This window comes from Papio anubis, chromosome 11 (genome assembly GCF_008728515.1).
Source record: "Papio anubis isolate 15944 chromosome 11, Panubis1.0, whole genome shotgun sequence".
NCBI classification, from domain to species: Eukaryota; Metazoa; Chordata; class Mammalia; order Primates; family Cercopithecidae; genus Papio; species Papio anubis.
In genome coordinates this window covers 18,263,507-18,281,527 of record NC_044986.1, presented here as the reverse complement: position 1 = coordinate 18,281,527, position 18,021 = coordinate 18,263,507, and the positions used below count along the sequence as shown (strand labels likewise).

General features: G+C 39.2%; 1 protein-coding gene and 1 long non-coding RNA gene across 2 annotated transcripts in view; one reads left to right on the top strand and one right to left on the bottom strand.

The window, feature by feature from the left end:
- Positions 1 to 397: 397 nt before the first annotated feature.
- Positions 398 to 2,377, bottom strand: LOC110744176. Its single transcript, XR_002524456.2, has 2 exons — positions 2,291 to 2,377; positions 398 to 892 (listed from the first exon to the last, which is right to left on the bottom strand). It is a non-coding gene; the product is annotated as an uncharacterized LOC110744176 (long non-coding RNA).
- Positions 1,124 to 18,021, top strand: part of TRUB1 (TruB pseudouridine synthase family member 1) — a 39,799-nt gene continuing 22,901 nt past the window's right edge. Inside the window, exons 1-3 of the mRNA XM_003904287.4 lie at positions 1,124 to 1,464; positions 5,219 to 5,317; positions 13,936 to 13,991. Of these exons, the coding sequence (XP_003904336.1) occupies positions 1,179 to 1,464; positions 5,219 to 5,317; positions 13,936 to 13,991 (441 nt within the window). The 5' untranslated portion in view covers positions 1,124 to 1,178. The remainder of the gene's footprint in view (positions 1,465 to 5,218; positions 5,318 to 13,935; positions 13,992 to 18,021) is intronic.

Here is an 18,021-nt window from a genome sequence, read left to right as displayed (position 1 = left end):
GTGCAGTCATCCCTTCTGAAGTCATGACATCTTCCTGGAAAAACGAACATCTTGAAGCAGGGCCAGGTGTCCACTAATCTTTTGATATGCCAATCTTTTCAGTTAGCTTAGGCTTTTATAGTAGACCACAAGAGTAGGTGACTTCCTTCTAGGAGTTACAGCTTTCTGCCCTGAAAAAACTCCCTCAAATTTTTTTTTTCCTTTTAATAAATTGTTCTGCCATGTGTTTGTTGTACAAATGGGTGCAAGTTCAAATGGGATCCCATAACTGGTGATTGTGAGCAGCTAAGGGGCATCATTAAAATACCAGATGTTAAAGTCCTAGAGTATGATAAGGAGAAAGAGTGACTGTAAAGAAACCTAAAAAACAATGAGGACAAACTTTATCTGTCTCACAATACTTATGATAGCATTTAATGTATCTGGTGCAAAAGTAATTTTTCTCCACTCTGCCTTATGCTGGGATCAAAATAATATTCCTCAGTCTTGTTGAGAAGTGAATAACTTTTAGGGAGAAGGTCTCAGATAGAAAGTAGTTTAAAGTTTACGAATTGCAAGAATGCTTTTTGATATCTAAGCAATGTGTACTAAGGAATGCAACCTACAGAAAAGCTGGTATTCAAAATCGGAATTATTAAAAATTGTAGTGGAGGCAGTGGGGGCTTGGAGGGTGGCAAACAGGAGTGCATGAAGAGCATCAAAATAAGCCCACGTGATTTACCATTGGCTTGGTTTCTTCGGGAAATTTGAAGAATTCATACTTATTTATACGTTTTCAAATATTTATTTAAGTGCCTACAATGTGTGAGGCATCTAGGATGTCTCGGCAAGCGTGGTACATAAGTTCCTCGCTCCAATAGGGCTCACATTTGGATGTCTTCTAATTCTGAACCTGAATGCAAGAGCACAACACAGTCAATGAAGCAGTGAGCCCAGGAAGCCATGGATCTTCACAAACCCCAGGAAAACTCAACATTTAAAACTTTCTATTTAAAACACAAGGGCACAGCAGGCTCTTGGTCTGTATGGGAAGGCCATGGACTACAATTCCCACAAGCCCTTGTGACCTCTCCGTTCTGCGCAGCTTCGCGGTATGAGAAAGAGGGTCCTGTCAGGCGCACTCTTGTTGCATCATCAGCGTGCGCCTCCACCATGAAACAGGTTTGGAGTACAAAAGTATGGCCGCTTCTGAGGCGGCGGTTATGTCTTCGTCGTCTTTGAAAACAGACACATGCTCTGTCCTTGAAACTGCAGGAACGGTCGCAGCAATGGCTGCGACCCCGCCAGCAAGGGCTGCAGCCGCGGTGGTTGCGGCCGCGGCCAGGACCGGATCCGAAGCCAGGGTCTCCAAGGCCGCTTTGGCTACCAAGCTGCTGTCCCTGAGCGGCGTGTTCGCCGTGCACAAGCCCAAAGGGCCCACTTCAGCCGAGCTGCTGAATCGGTTGAAGGAGAAGCTGCTGGCAGGTACTGCAGCCCGGGTGGGGACCAGGCTGAGGCGGTCGCTACGAGAGGGGAAGCACATTAGGCTTTTTGCGACGCTCGTGATTCAAGAGACAAAAGGAAGGGAAAGGGAGAATGACCATTGAATTAGCTCTGGACAGAAATCTCGGGCATCTCGGGCTTGGACTTGCCCTGGCACGAACTCTTGTAGCCTACTTGGCAGTTGTAGTTCTCAGTGGGAGAAAAAAACCCATACTTACACAATAAAACCCTGCCCTTGGGCGTGCAGACCTATTTTCTGTAATCTGATCCCTCAGGAGGCTTTTGTTGGGTTCATGTGGATGAACCCCAAAAGGAAGTACTGGCACTTACCCCCAAAGTTGCATTCCTCAGAATGTATTGGAAATGCAGATATACTTCGTTAACCAAGACTTAATAAAGTCGTTTTCATATTTTAGTGGGCCTAACAATTACTTAGAGTCTCTTGTACAAATACAGATTCCTAATCCCTGCCCTGTCCGAGATTGTGATTCGGATGGTTCAGGGTATTTTTAGGAAACTGCAATTCTAAATAGTTGCTCCACGTGATTCCAGTGTAAGTGGTTTATGGACCACGTTTGAGGAACACTAAATATAACTTGGTCACTAAGCTGAGAGTGTTCTTTTTATTGATTCGTTTATTCACGTATACTGGGAAAATACTAGAAGAGCCTAAAGAATCACCCCCTTCATCAGCTCGGATGATTTCACACATAAAGCATCCAGGATCCTTAAGTTCGTTGGACATATACACTAAACCAGGTCTGTGCTAGCCTATAGAGACTTGAAGATAAAAGATACTGTCTCTTACCTTAACTGAGCTGACAGCCTAGTGATTTCTGCACCCTGTGGTGGTAAAACTAGGTAGCTAGGTTATTCAAGGTTCTCCAGAGTTGGGCCGTATTCTGTCTCGCCATTAAACCAGTACAGGGACTTTCTTACATTGTTTAGTGTCCCATGGAAAACTTTACACTTAAAAAAAATGCAAAAATAAATTATTCTAATGGGAATTATAACTGACAGTACAGATTTAAATGTTTATGGGCAAATAGGCACGCTCCTGCAGATGTTTAATTCCAGTATCACGACTACTCATTCTTTTATTAAAGTTTTGCTTTGTTGCCTGAAAGGATGACTCATTCAGAGGACGTCAAAGTAAGGAATTGCATCAAGGATATGTATTGTGGTGTCATCATAGTTTTTTAGTTTTCCTATATAGAACTGCTGCTTTCCTGATTTGTTAACTAAACTCTGGGTTTCTTTTTTTGTTATCCTTAAGGTAATGATTACCATTCTTTCAGACAAGTTTCTGACAAAGCCATATTCTGGCCTTCTGGCTAATCTCTCTAAGAACTGAATTTTCTTGTTGAATCTTAGTTAAAATGATTGTTTCAAGGCTGTTGCTAGGCTAGAATCTTTAGCTAGAGACATTCTCATTATCCTTGATTTCTATATTGTTTGTGATTGGCCTATTCTGTATTTATGTTAGTTAGGCTATGGCTTTCCAGATGTCGTTATAACTGGCTGTCAGAATTACTTGGGAAGTATTTGAGACAGAGTTTCGCTCTTGTTGGCCAGGCTGGAGTGCAATGGCGTGATCTCGGCTCACTGCAACCTCCACCTCCCGGGTTCAAGTGATTCTCCTGCCTCAGCCTCTCAAGTAGCTGGGATTACAGGCATGCACCATCAACTCTGGCTAATTTTGTATTTTTAGTAGAGATGGGGTTTCTCCGTGTTAGTCAGGCTGGTCTCGAACTCACGACCTTAGGTGATCCACCCGCTTCAGCCTCCCAAAGTGCTGGGATTACAGGCGTGAGTCATGGCGCTCGGCCTTGGGAAGGTTCTTAAAGATACCTACATTCTAATGTTAGCTGTATTTGACAACCACGGTCAGTGGTTGTGTCCTCCAATACCATTCCTTGTCTTTCTTTGCGTTGATTCCTGTTATACTGCAATCCCTAATCTTTGTCTGTTGGGATCCTTCAAAGCCCTAAGTGTACCAGAATTTTATAGCTAGAAAATACTTTAATAAAAATCCATGAATACTTAGTTTAGTGGGGTGAACCAAATTCCCCACTTTATATAGTAGGGGCAGTATGTCTGCAAGTTAGAAGGAGGTATATTTGGGCACAAAGGGAAGATAGTATATTTATGGGGCCTTCTTACTCCAAGGGGTGTCAAGTTGAAAATACAAAGAGTTCCCCAAAAGGTTTCTGTTAATTTGTGGGTGAGAGATCCATGATGGGTTGCAAGTGACAGGTCAAGGGTTTGAAACCGAGGTCTGGCCTTTGAAGTTTATGTCAAAGCAGACAGCCATACCCTTCTAAGTACAGTGATGTCATAATTAGAGAATGATGCCAGGGTGTTCCAGAGACCATGGTTCTGACTCAGTAGAGTGATAATTTTCTTGGGAGGCTGAGCCACCCAGCATTCTTTTGGCCATTTAATCTGGCTTCTGCATTTCCATTGTTGCTTTGATTTCCCTCCTCCCTTGTCTGTCCACTCATTTCGTTTTCTTTGCTTTATTTTCTTTCTACTCTGCGTCAGTGTTGATAAGGAAGGTTTGATGGGCTTGGGGGCAGGTATAGATCAATATAGCAGTTCCTGCTTTTCTTTCTCACTTGACATCTAATAGTCAATACTCTCTCAATATGGTATATGCCATCATCAAAACAATTTATATTTACCCAGAAGGAAGCACTGGCCCTGTCTCCCCAAAATACTTTCAAGTAACATTATTTTGCCTTATTTTTATTTTTTTTTAAATAGGATAGGATCTCACTCTGTTGCCCAGACTGGAATACAGTGGCACAGTCTTGGCTTACTGCAACCTCTGCCTCCCGAGCTCAAACAGTCCTCTCCCCTAAGCCTCCCCAGTAGCTAGGGCTATAGGTGCACACCACCATGCCCAGCTAATTTTTGTATTTTATTTTGGATAGAGACAGGGTTTCCCTGTGTTGCCCAGGCTGGTCTCGAACTTCTGGGTTCAAGTGATCCATCCATCTCGGCCTCCCAAAGTGCTGGGATTACAGACATGAACCACTGTGCCTGGCTCACTTTATATTTACAACAGGAATATGAGATAAGCCAGGCTGGCATCCTCTTTTTAAAGATCTAAATGCTTAGGAAATTAAGGTGCAACTTAATCTTAGCTGCTTTCCACATAATGTTTTGTTGAGATTCATTTCTTTAATGAATTGAAAATTTTGGTTTTTCAATTTCAAGGAGAAAGCGAATACAGGGAGTTTGGGAATTTGGTGTATTTAGAAATAGCCCTGCATGAGATGTACTCCCAGTGTTAGGTAGCTAGAGATACCAGCAAAGACCATGGAAGAGATTTAGAAATGGAAATTGAGGACTTTTAAAAGTATCTTTGTATATAAAAATTAACTTCTTTTCATGATTCTCTAAGAGCCCACCACTACCAAGAATTTACTAGATTTTTGCAGGTTAGTTTGGATATTTACCCACCTTTTAAAAATGCCATTTTTCTCTTAGAGAATGAATTCTAGTGTCTTGATAGCTAATTTTGGAATACTCTTTCTTTATAATTTAGGGAATATACATTTTAAAATCTTTTCTTTACTAGTAACGAGGTCATAGTCTCTTAACATGTGAAGTTTGTATAATACTTTTTATTTGTTTTGAAAATGCCATTCCCTCTTCCTCCCAAGTTTATGGAAATCCTACTTAATTTGTCGTGGTAATCACCTTTTTTTCATCCCCATTACTCTCGTAGAAGCTGGAATGCCTTCTCCAGAATGGACCAAGAGGAAAAAGCAGACTTTGAAAATTGGGCATGGAGGGACTCTAGACAGCGCAGCCCGAGGAGTTCTGGGTAAGAGATATGAAAGGAAATTAAGTGTCCACTGTCACTTAATATCAGAAAGAAACACTGGTTGAGAACAGATAGATTGACTAAAGCCTTATATTTTTCACTATACTTTGGAATGTTTCAGATCTACTGGATATATATAGTGCCATCTTTTAAAGAAGCCTTTAAATCGTACAAGGCCTACAAGGCTGTTAGAAATAGCTACTTTTATGTGTGGATGGGACTTTGAAAAAAGGTTTCTCTCTGTGCAGAAAAGAGTTAACATAGCAGGCCTGAAATTACTATCTTTAGAAAGGTCTGCTTGCACAGCTTGCCCTTGGCTGGTATCTGGGAACTTGGATTTTAGGAGTGTTCCCACCCTTCTCTGTCTGATAAGGCTGGTTGGCTGTGCCTCAGATGTTTCTGGGAACACCAGCTTTCCTTCTAGGAATCTGGAATTTTGCTCCACTGCTAAGGCAGAGGGTGCCTGAGTGATCATCCTCTCAAGTCCCCAGTAAAACCTGTGGGCACTGGGGTCAGGCATGGTGGCTCATGCCTGTAATCCCAGCACTTTGGGAGGCTGAGGCAGGCGGATCACAAGGTCAGGAATTTGAGACCAGCCTGACTGACATAGTGAAACCCTGTCTCTACTAAAAATATGAAAATTAGTCGGGTGTGGTGGCATGTGCCTGTAATCCCAGCTACTTGGTAGGCTGAGGCAGGAGAATCGCTTGAACCTGGGAGGCGGAGGTTGCAGTGAGCTGAGATCATACCACTGCACTTCAGCCTGGGTGACAGATGGAGACTCTATCTCAAAACAAAACAAAACAAAACACAGCTTTGGGCACTGAGTTTCTAATGAGCTTCCCTGAGCGAAACATTGCACACGTGTTACCGCTTTTTTTGTTAGAGAAAGCAGCACGCTCGAGCATCCTCTCACAGGAGGGGGAGAGGATAAGGAAGCTTGTGCCCAGATTTCTCTGTGTCTTTATCTCTTATGGTCCAACTGTGTATTCTTACTACAACACTGTAAAAAATCTGAGCTATATATCAATCTTTGAATGTGGGCTGGTCTTGGGGACTCTTGACAAGGTAGAAGGCTCTGTTTGTCTGCCTATCTCTAATCTAATCTCTGAAATCAACTCTCTTGAGAAGGGGAAGCTTGAGAGGAAGTCATTTTCTGCTAGAGATATATTAGTTGACTATTTTATTGCTTGTGAAGGAAAATTAGTAGAATTGATCAAAGGGAATAAAAATATTTTATCCTTTTTTATTCCATCTGTTTTTTGTTTTTTGCCCCTGGTGGAGATTCTGAAGTGCAAGTGTGTTATACACAGGCTAGGGTATATTTTACTCTGTAACTGCATCCTTAGTCACAGAACTACCTGCATACATTGGGATCCCTCTCAGTGCCCCCTTCCTCACATACGAGAAACAAACTTTTATGGAACAATACTCATCTTTTTACATGCTCTGGTATTTTATATTTTATTCAGTTTCATTTACAGCAAAAATTAGGTACAAAGGAACAACAGCAAACCTTGATCTAAGCTATCCAAAGTAAATGAGTGCTTATTTAAAAGGATAAAATTGGTGAAGAAAATGGTATGCTTCAAGAACATTATAAACTGTATGATTTTTGTATTTTCTAAAATTATAGGTTTATGTTGGCAGTAATATTTTTACTTGAGGTTAAAATAGAAAAAATCAGTTCGAGACCAACCTGACCAACATGGTGAGACCCTGTCTCTACTAAAAATACAAAATGTAGCCTGGTGTGGTGGCATGTGCCTGTAATGCCAGCTACTTGGGAGGCTGAGGCAGGAGAATCACGTGAACCCAGGAGGTGGAGGTTGCAGTGATCTGAGATCCCGCCATTGCACTCCAGCCTGGGCGACAAGAGCGAAACTCCGTCTCAATAAATAAATGAATAAATAAACAAACAAAATAGAAAAAATCAGGCTGGGCACAGTGACTCATGCCTATAATCCTAGAAATTTGGGAGGCCGAGGTGGGTGGATTGCTTGAGCCCAAGAGTCCGAGACCAGCTTAGGCAATATGGTGAAACCCTATCTCTATAAAAAATTTAAAAATTAACTGGGTGTGGTGACACATACCTATAGTCCCAGCTACTTGGGAGGCTGAGGTGGGAGTATCACTGGAACCTGGGAAGTTGAGGCTGCAGTGATCTGTGATTGCACCACTGCACTTCAAAAAAACAAGCATAACAAAACAAAAACCCCAGCTAATAATAAGCATTTATTGAGCACTTACTGTATATAAGGTCTTCAGTTTTGGGCATTCGTAAGTTCTATAGTTTAATTCTCATTGTAACCTATAAGAGAAGTTATTACTATCCCCATTTTACAGAAGAAGAAAGGAAGACCCTGAGAGATAAAGTAACATGTTCACTGTCAGAATTAGTGAGTGACAAAGTCAGGATTTGAGCCAGATCTGCTCAGTTCCAAAGCATCTGCCCTATTGTGGATGGCAGATACCTGGCGCTCCTGCTTTTGTTCCTCATGCCCTGTGCTCTTGGCAGAAATTGGGGCTTCACGATTCTTATCAGCTTAGCACTTCAGTAGCCTGTACCAGTTGATTAGAGTTGGCCTTTGAGTTGAAGCCTATGTTCCTAACCCTTCTGCTTTACTGTTTTCCAGGCATAGCACCACAAATACAAGAAAAGAGAGGATAAGATCTGTTGCTTATTTATGAATAGATCAATTCTATTAATTTCTAGTGGCAGTTCTTCATTGGCATGCAGAAAATAGTCATATTCAAGGCAGTGAATGAAAGTTTATTTTTTACCCTAAACCTAAGGCAAGCTTGTCCAACCTTTGGCCTGCGGGTTGCATGTGGCCTAGGGGGGCTTTGAATGCAGCCCAACACAAATTTGTAAACTTTCTTAAAACATCATGAGATTGTTTTGTGATTTTTTTTTTTTTAACTCATCAGCTGTTGTTAGTATATTACGTGTGTGGCCCAAGATAATTCTTCTTTCATTGTGGCCCAGGGAAGCCAAAAGATTAGACACCCTTGGCCTAAGGGATCTTGTTGAAGCTTCCATTTTAGTATTATGAAGGGGCTGAGATTTGTATGTGTGGAAGAAACTGTATTGGAAACAGTTTTCTGGTTGGAGGCTTAATTTATATTTGATCACACAAGGACTTTTATGATGATATAATATGTTCATATGTCAGATGTATTAATTTTTCTTCTAATGCATGTGATTTCCAAGGAGAGAGAAAGTTTTAAAAATTGTTGGTGTTTAGTCACAGAGTAAGGGATGTTTGTTGTCCAAGTTAGCAGTTCTGGAAACTTATGAGAAGACGATTTTTGATTGTGTGGTAAAATAAACACTGGACTCTAATCATACTTCGGTTTGTACACTGGCTACTGGCTGCTTTAATTACTAACTATATACACCCTAAGAAAATCCCATAACTTCACTGAATGTTTCTTCATCTCTTAAAAGAGGATAATGTCTACCAAAACTGAGTCAAAAGGTTTTCAAAAATATCTTACAAAATACCTATAGTATATAGATATATACTTTATCCTGTGAAGTGTTGTATACAGGTCTTTTTTATTTTTATTTATTTATTTTTTTGAGATGGAATCTTGCTCTGTTGTCCAGGCTTGAGTGCAGTGGCGTGATCTTGGCTCACTGCAACCTCCGCCTCCCAAATTCAACTCCCAATCCCTGACCAGCTGGGATTATAGGTGACTGCCACCACGCCCGGCTGATTTTTGTATTTTTAGTAGAGTCAGGGTTTCACCATGTTGACCAGGGTGGTCTTGAACTCCTGATCTCAAGTGATCTGCCCACCTCAGCCTCCCAAAGTGCATGGTGAGCCACCATGCCCGGCCAAAAGGTCTTTTTTGAAAACAAACAAACAAAAGAAAACAAACTAAAACTGGACCTGTGCAAAAAAAATACACTTTTTCTTTCAACATTTTTTTTTGCAATATTAATGATGCAGTTAAGAATTTAGCTGACAATTTAAGATTATAACCTGAAATTCAGGTTTATAATTCTATAGCATGATTGCTAGAGGGTTCACAAGTTTCTCAAAAATACATGGTAGGCAGGCTGGGCACATTGGCTCTAATCCCAGCACTTTGGGAGGCCGAGGCGGGTGGATCACGAGGTCAGGAGATCAAGACCATCCTGGTTAACACGGTGAAACCCCGTCTCCACTAAAAATACAAAAACTTAGCCGGGCGCAGTGGCGGGCACCGGTAGTCCCAGCTACTCGGGAGGCTGAAGCAGGAGAATGGCGTGAACCCGGGAGGCGGAGCTTGCAGTGAGCGAGATGGCGCCACTGTACTCCAGTCTGGGCGACAGAGTGAGACTCCGTCTCAAAAAAAAAAATGGTAGGCAAAATACGGCCCTCTAAAGGTGTCCGTGTCCTAATTTTCATAACCTGTGAATATATTAGGTTACATCACAAGGAGCATTAGGGTTGTAGATGGAATTGATGTTGCTAATCAGCTGACTTTAAGATAGATTATCCTGAAATTTCCAAGTAGACCCAATGTAATCATAATACTCTTTAAAAGTGGAAGAGGAGGCAGAAGAGAGAGTCAGAGGAGATGTGGCAGTGGAGGCAGAGGTTGGAGTAATGTGGGTTGCTGGCTTTGAAGAGTGAAGGGGATCACAAGCCAAAGAATGGGGGCAGCCTCTAAAAGCTGGAGGAGGCAGGCAAGCAAAAAAATGGGTCCTCTAGGGGGGCTCTAGTGAAGGATTCTCCCCTAGCACCTCAAGAGAAGAACACAGCCAAGCCAACCCTTTGATTTTAAGCCTAGTTAAACCCATTTCAGGCTTCTGACCTCCGCAACTGTATGATAAAAAGTTTGTATTGTTTTAAGCCAGATTGGTAATTTGTTACAGTAGCAATAGGAAAGGAATATACCTGTTTATCATAAATCACTTAAAATGTAAATAAAATTTCTATATACCATTTCAAAAATGATGTTTTTAAATTTTAGAGGTTATACAAACAGTGGGAAAATTTCGAAAATACAGGAAAGTTGAAAATAAAAAATTATCCATTTTCCACCTTTCATCAATAGTCAGTTAACATTTTTGCCATATTTCCTTGTAGCTTTTTGTCTATGCGATTTTTAAAGTTGAGCTCTACTTCACTGTGTGTACTTATATATCCATTTTTTAAACTTAACATTGTAACATAGACATTGTTCATGTTGATAAGGTCTTTGTAAACTTTATTTTTAATGGCTATAAAATGTTCCATCATATGGCTAAAATACAATTTGTTAATCATTTCCCTATTTGAGGTCCCTGAGGTTATTACCAGAGTTTTATCAGAACTGATTTTGTGAGGGATGTCTTTCTAGATAGAACTGTTTGTTTTGTTTTTAGTTTTTATTTTTTACCCACACATCTGTATCAGCCAGGTGTTTCAGATTCTTAAAATAGATTCCTACAATTGGAAAGATACGAGCCTTGTAAGATGATCCTATAGAAAGCTGGAAATACATGTATGGAGTCCATGCCTGTCCTAGAGAGGCTCTCATCATAAACAAATTCTATCTTTTTGATTTGAGAATAGGATACTAGGACATTGGATAAGTTTGGAGATAGTTGTTTTTGTTTTTGTTTTTTAACAGAGAAGACATTTGAGTGAGCACAGAACACTTGGGAGATAGAGTAGGAGAGTAGTGATTGTGCAACAGTGCATGGAAAACCCTGTCATTCATCCACTCTCTAAATTCTCCACACCTTTTCAAATGTGGTGCCTTTGCTCATGTTTTTCTTTTATAAGCTGCTCATCTCTCTCAGCACCTTTGGTTGTAGAAGTCCTACTGGCCTTTCCAGGTTCAGCTGAAATGCCATTTCCTACCTTTGAAGCCTGCCTGCTTGCTCTTCTATACTACTAATGTAAAATTTCATTTTGTTCTCCTGGTTTTTGTTAATATCTGTCTCTCTATTAGATTGTTAAATCACAGCCGAAGCCAGGTCTTATTTATTTCTGCACCTACACAATAAGTACTAAATACAATTTTGAGTGATTGAAGGCAAAACATGCTAAGTAAAAATTCTGTCCGGGAAACTAACCTGTGAATGAAAAGCTGCTGGTTGGCTAGGTCCCAACTCCAGATAATTTTTCTATATGCCACCACCATATTAGTCTTCCTAAAATTCTGCTTTCACTAATCACCTCACTTCAGTGGCACTTGGTTATTCTTAGGTATAAAATGAGAGGATTAAGCTGGGTAACTCTAAGATGCCTTCTTTTGAATTTTATCCTTCTGGGTCACTAAACTAGCTCAGAAACCATCATGAGTTCAGGATTTCAACCATGTTAAAGTCAAACGTGTCAGCCTGCTTCTAAGATACCCTGTGTTCAGTTGATAAACCCACTGTTCTCATCCTTGTATCTGAGAGTTTGTGCAATTATTTTCTTTTTTAAAACATGCTTCTCTTCTCTCTGTTGTGTTCCCTGTACATCCTTCAAAGGCCTAATACAAACCCTGAAATGCTTGAATGAAGCATTCTCTGGCCTCTTTAGTCATTTAGAATGCTCCCACCTTTGCCTTGCTATGGCAGCTGTTCTCTCTCTGTTCATTTTGACACTTAATCATATACTATCATATTGTTATTTAGCATTTTTCACTCATTAGGCAACATTTCTTGAGCACTGTATTTTTCTGTATTTTATTTTCCTGATGAGATTATAAGCTGTTTTGAAGTTAGGAAATGTGTCACAAGTTTCTTTGCTTTTCCATTGGAAGTATTCCTCTTGGGATTATGTTTATAGTAGTTGTTCAAAAAAATATTGTTTGGGGATTTATTTGATTGGAATCAAATTGCATTGTATCTTTCCTGTTTGCCTCATCAGCAGTAGTATCTACAAGTTCTGTCATTTGAAGAGTATTATGCTCTTCAGAGGATTACTGAGGGCAGACTGTTTTGATCTTAGACCTTGAACTATATGACTTGGATCAATACAGATGAGTGCCATAGAAGTTTTGAGGGGGTTGGAATAGACTTTATGAATGAGTTGGGGCTTGAGCTGGGCTTCAAAGGATTGACTTTGAATACTTTAATAAGGAGTTGGTACTGTAGGCACTGGGACCCTACTAAGGATTGTTTGGGGGGCTTTGTAATGTGAAAAATAGGGTTTCAGAAATGGTTAAGAAGTGGTATGAATTGGAAGAGAAAGGGATAGGATGTAGGACTGTCAGGTTTGCAGTGATGTAGGCTGTTGGCAGTGAAAAGAAAACCTAGGTGAGTTAAGGTGGCAGAGGGAATGGAAAGGAAGGGGGTCAGCTCTTAGACCATTTGGTTTGAATCTTAACTCTACCAGGTACTGGTTGTGAGATGCTGGACAAAGTTCTTAGTCTCTTATTCCTATTTCCTCATCTATCTCATTTATCAACAGGGGTAATTATACCATCTTTAAAAGTTTTTTTTTTTTTTTAGATGGAGTTTTGCTCTTGTCGCCCAGGCTGGAGTGCAGTGGAGTACAATGGTACGATCTTGGCTCACCGCAACCTTCGCCTCCTGGGTTCAAGCGATTCTCCTGCCTTAGCCTCCCGAGTATTTGGGATTACAGGCATGCGCCACCATACCCGGCTAATTTTGTATTTTCAGTAGAGATGGGCTTTCTCCATGTTTGTCAGGCTGGTCTCAAACTCCTGACCTCAGGTGATCTGCCCTCCTCAACCTCCCAAAGTGCTAGGATTACAGGCGTGAGCCACCATGCCTAGCCTTTTAAAGTTGTTATAAGGATTAAATGGGATAATGAAAGGAGAACATTTCAAGTAGAATCTGATACATGGTAAACTCAGTGAATGATACTTGCCGTAAATATTGAAGATATTTTTTCCAGTTTGCCAATCAGTACTCCTTGTTTGCTTTTATAATTCTGAATTGTGGTGGTTGTGTTGTGTTCTTATGCACATTGTATCTGTTGATGACAAATATTTCAATTCTTACAAAAATGTGGCTTCTTACAAAAAGAGAAGTGACTAAATCCTCTCACCCTCACCGAGTGAAATGTGTTGTCGTATGAATAATGTTTGAAATTTAAGAGAAAGGTAGGCCATTGTTGTACTTTATATTTGGTCTCTGTTAAAATACATTCTTCAGCCTTCATTTTACCTTGTATTCTTCTTTGTGTTAGACTGAGTTGTTATGTTTCTCTTTTCTTGATTGTATATACTGCTGGGTGCTAATCATCTTTAAATGGTTCATTAGCTATGATAATGGCTTTTGCTTTGTTTAATAATGAATTCTGTCAAAAGACTTTATCATACCCACTTGAACATGGTTAATTGTGCCATGTGTTTTTTACTGGTGCCCATATAAAATTCCAGTGTGTCCTTTGAGATTGTTCTAAGGCTTCATTATCTAATGGGCTGGGTTGAGGTTTCTACTGAGTTTAATGCTTTGAGAATGGGGAGAAAGGTCTTCTCATCCCTTCTTTAGAGTTTCTTATTTGCATGACAAGTTCAACTGTTTGGAGTAATAGGAGCCCTGAAATTTTGCTAAATATATGCTCTTTCCCACTTCACATTACCTAAGCCGGGAAATTATGACCAAAATATATAGCTATTTTAAAAACCTAGTTTTCAGAACAGAGTGTCATAATATTTCTTTCTTTGATTTGTAGTTGTTGGAATTGGAAGTGGAACAAAAATGTTGACCAGTATGTTGTCAGGGTCCAAGGTAAGAATACTGAAATAGTTCTGTTTTTCTTTAATGTTCTTAATGACTTACATGTATTGGATTTTTATCAAATAGAAAAATAAACTGAGTAAACTGCATGAATGGGTATCATTCCTGAGTATTATGTCTACAAACATATCTGAGATTGAAAATATCGAGACTGAAAATTGGAAATTCTTAATTGAAAACCAATTAGACTTAAAGAAACAATGCTACAGTGCTCATCATTTAATAAACTTATATTTGGACTTTTAAAATATCATATTTCTTAGATGATTGGGACTTAGAGATCATAAATGCTAGTGGCAGACTTTTTTAAACCTTAGAATTTTTATAGAAACAATACCATTTTGTAAACCTGCGCCCTTTTAGCAAAAATATGCTTTGTTCATTGGTTATAAAATGTTTATTAAAGAAAAGAGTAGGGCCTCTTTAAGATGATAAAGTATGTTCATGTATGAGAGTAACCTTGAATAGATCCAAAAGCACTTTTCTAGGCACTTGATAGAAGAGAGAAGGGGTTATTTGGAGGCAGGAGTGGTTGGAAAGCTGTGAACTGCTGGTAGAAGGGGTCTCTTCCAGCTGTCAAAGAGATAATGTCTCTATCCATATGAGTAATTAGGTGCTGGTTATAAGTGCTGGGACTAAGGGCCAATGAAAATGCATGTGCAAGGAAGATTAGTATGCCAAGAGGTAGCAAAAAATTTCATTATGTTCCTGGAATAAACTTTGTTTTAAAACTCTTGCTCTAAATGTAATATAAATTATTGATAAAATGACTTTTGTTTCTTTAAAAGAATCTGTAGTCAAAGACTATTTAAAACAATTTTCAGTTCATTGCGGACTGATTGATGACTTTTGTAAAATATAATTAAAATATTATGGCAATGTAAAATTGCTAAATAAGTTTCTACGCAATCTCATTTTCTGAACTTATTATAGATACTGGCCTGTGGAAAACACTTGACATAGTAGTGGTTTAAGTATTAAAAATAAAAGCCCTGGCCGAGCGTGGTGTCTCATGCCTGTAATCCTAACACTTTGAAAGGCCAAGGTGGCAGATCACTTGAGGTCAGGAGTTTGAGAGCAGCCTGGCCAACATGGTGAAACCCATCTCTACTAAAAATACCAAAAAAAATTATCCAGGTGTGGTGCTGCACACCTTTAATACCAGCTACTTGGTAGGCTGAGGCAGGAGAATCACTTGAACCCAGGAGGCGGAGGTTGCAGTGAGCCAAGATCATGCCACTGCACGCCAGCGTGGGTGACAGAGTGAGACGACTCCATCTCAATAAATAATAAGTAAGGTAGGTAGGTAGGTAGATAGATAGGTACATAGATACATAGATTGATTGATAGATTTTAAAAAGCCCTGGAGAACATACTGCATGTGATATCTCATTTTGGTTATCAACTGGCATAAAAATCTGTGTGCCATTCAATTGGAAGGAATCTTAGTACCTCTGATAAATGAAGTGTGGCTTGCTTTGTAATCTTCAAAATATTGGTGTTGAAAAATTAGAGTGTAAACATTGTGTTAGAATGAAGGCGTTTGACAGTTTCTCAGTAAATATGTATATTGTGCTTAAATACTGACACACAGAGTTTAGAATCTGTTTCTGATACTGGTTTTTGCCAGTTGTTTAATATTTGTTTACTCCCAAAGATGAACAATGTTTACTTTAATCTGGGATTATGGATGATTTTTTTTTCCCACATTATTTGGCATTTTCTAAAATCTATACAGTAAACAAGGCACTTTTATGTTAATAATAAAAATGTTATGTTTACATTAAGGAATTTGTTTGGGTTTTTTTTCCCAAGGTAAAATATATTGTGTTCATTGAGATATTCATTGTTCACCCCTCCTTCCCCAAACTACAAACACAGGCACACTATAAATTATTGAAAGATTTTACTTGTAAATTTCAGGCATATTTTCAGAAATATTATGACTGAAAATGTAAATACATCACTGACTCAGGTATAAATTTTATAACAGCCAATTTGCTGTTCAGCTACAAAACCTGAATGTCATACAGTGAAATCACTGATCCTCAGATGACTGTAACATAAATAGAATACCACAGGTGCATCTTGTTACAGAAACCTAGTTCTTAGGTATTTTGTATTTCAAAAATAGGCATCATTGTCTTGTTAGCTATTTATATTTCTTATCCTTTTAGTTTTATGTACATGTTAAAAGAACTAAATCATTAAGAGTTTAGTGATGATGAAGACTATTTTTTAATAAAAAGTAGTTAAAAACTGTTAATAAAGTTTTTTTCTTTTTTTAAAAGCACTGGAAGGAATCTTAGAGATCATCTTACCTAGTGACTTTCAAAATTTTTTTGACTAAGACCCATAGTAAGAGACATATTTTATGTAATGACCCTATAGATACATACATTTATGAAAAGGAAAAATTTTATCAAACAACTTTGTGTTAGTCTGTTTGTGTTGCTGTAAAGGAATAGTCGAGGCTGGGTAATTTATAAAGAAGAGAGGTTTATTTGGCTCATGGTTCTGAAGTCTGCACAAGAAACGTGGTGCTGGTATCTGCTTCTGGCGAGGGCCTCAGGAAGCTTATACTTGTGGCCATGTCACATGGTGAGAGAGGGAGTGAGAGAGAGAGAGGCGGAGGTGCTAGGCTCTTTTAAACAGCCAGATCGTGCATTAACTCATTGCTACAGGGAGGGCACCAAGACATTCGTGCAGGATCCGGTATCATCACCCAGACAGTTCCCACCATGCCCCACCTCCAACACTGGGGATTACATTTCAACATGAGATTTGGAGGGGACAGACATCCAAACTTTATCCAACTCTAACCCTATGTATGATGTATTCTTGATACTTTTCCTTCTATTTCATTTAAAAAAAAAAGGTGGCTGCAGCCCCTAACTTGGCCCAGATCTAATGTCCACTTTTTCTTCACTTCCTGTTTTGACAGATGAATTTTTATTTGCATCACAGTGCAACTAGTAAAATTAGACTTCTGGTATGTGTAGGATGGAGTTACATCAAGAGTAGAAATACTTAGTTCTAGGATGGCAAATATTCAGTGTTCTTGTTATGGCCGTATTTACAGTACAGCCTTCTCTCCCTAGCCAGTCCTAATTGGAGATACGCTAATTGAACATGGCCTAACATTTCTTCTTGCTGAATCAAGAAACATCCTTAGAATCTTCTTCAACATAGTGCCACTTCATATAACTACTGTCACTTATTAGGTGAAATTCTGGCCTTTTAAATAAAATCTTTAGGCCATCATATTATTTTGCTTCCATCTATGAAGACCAGATACTCATCAGACCACCCAAATCATTTCTTGCATTTCTTCCCATTCAGATCAGGGTAAGAGTTAAGAAAAGAGCCACTGCCCTGTGTTCCTCATTGTCTTCCTCTCCTGCCTTGGAGTGAGCTTTGTTCTACCAGTGATCATATTTCTCAAGTCTTTTTTTTCCTCTGTCTGATCATTTAGTATTATGTGTATAATGTGTAAGAAAAGCATGTAAGCTTTTGTACAGTGCCTTGTATACAGAAATTGCTCATTAAATACTGTTACTACTATTCCCAAGTATTTTACCTATCCCCCAATCTCTCTCTTGAGGTCCAGGCCTGTTGGAGCTCTCTCGCTACATGTTCTGTAGACTCCTGAAATTAATTTTACTCAGGCGAGTTCTGTTGGAACTCTTGAATACAGTTAACTTCATTTTTTTTTCATTGCTTTTTGTGATTACTGGTGACGTAGGAAAAATAGTACATTCATCAGAAAGAGAAAGCATGCCAGTTCTTTAAGGGAGAGACAGTTTCCTTGGACATTAAACTCAGAAGTTTTTGACAATAAGGGATATTAAATGACGGCGATTTTCAAAAATAGTTTTACAACAGATGTAGACATGGAGCTACGTAAAATACAGTTTAGGTAAAATTATTCTGAGAGGTTAGTCTGATGTGTTCCTTTGGCCTAAGTTGATCTAAGTATAAAATGTAGCTTACCTAGAGGAGGGCAGTAGTCCCTCTCCTA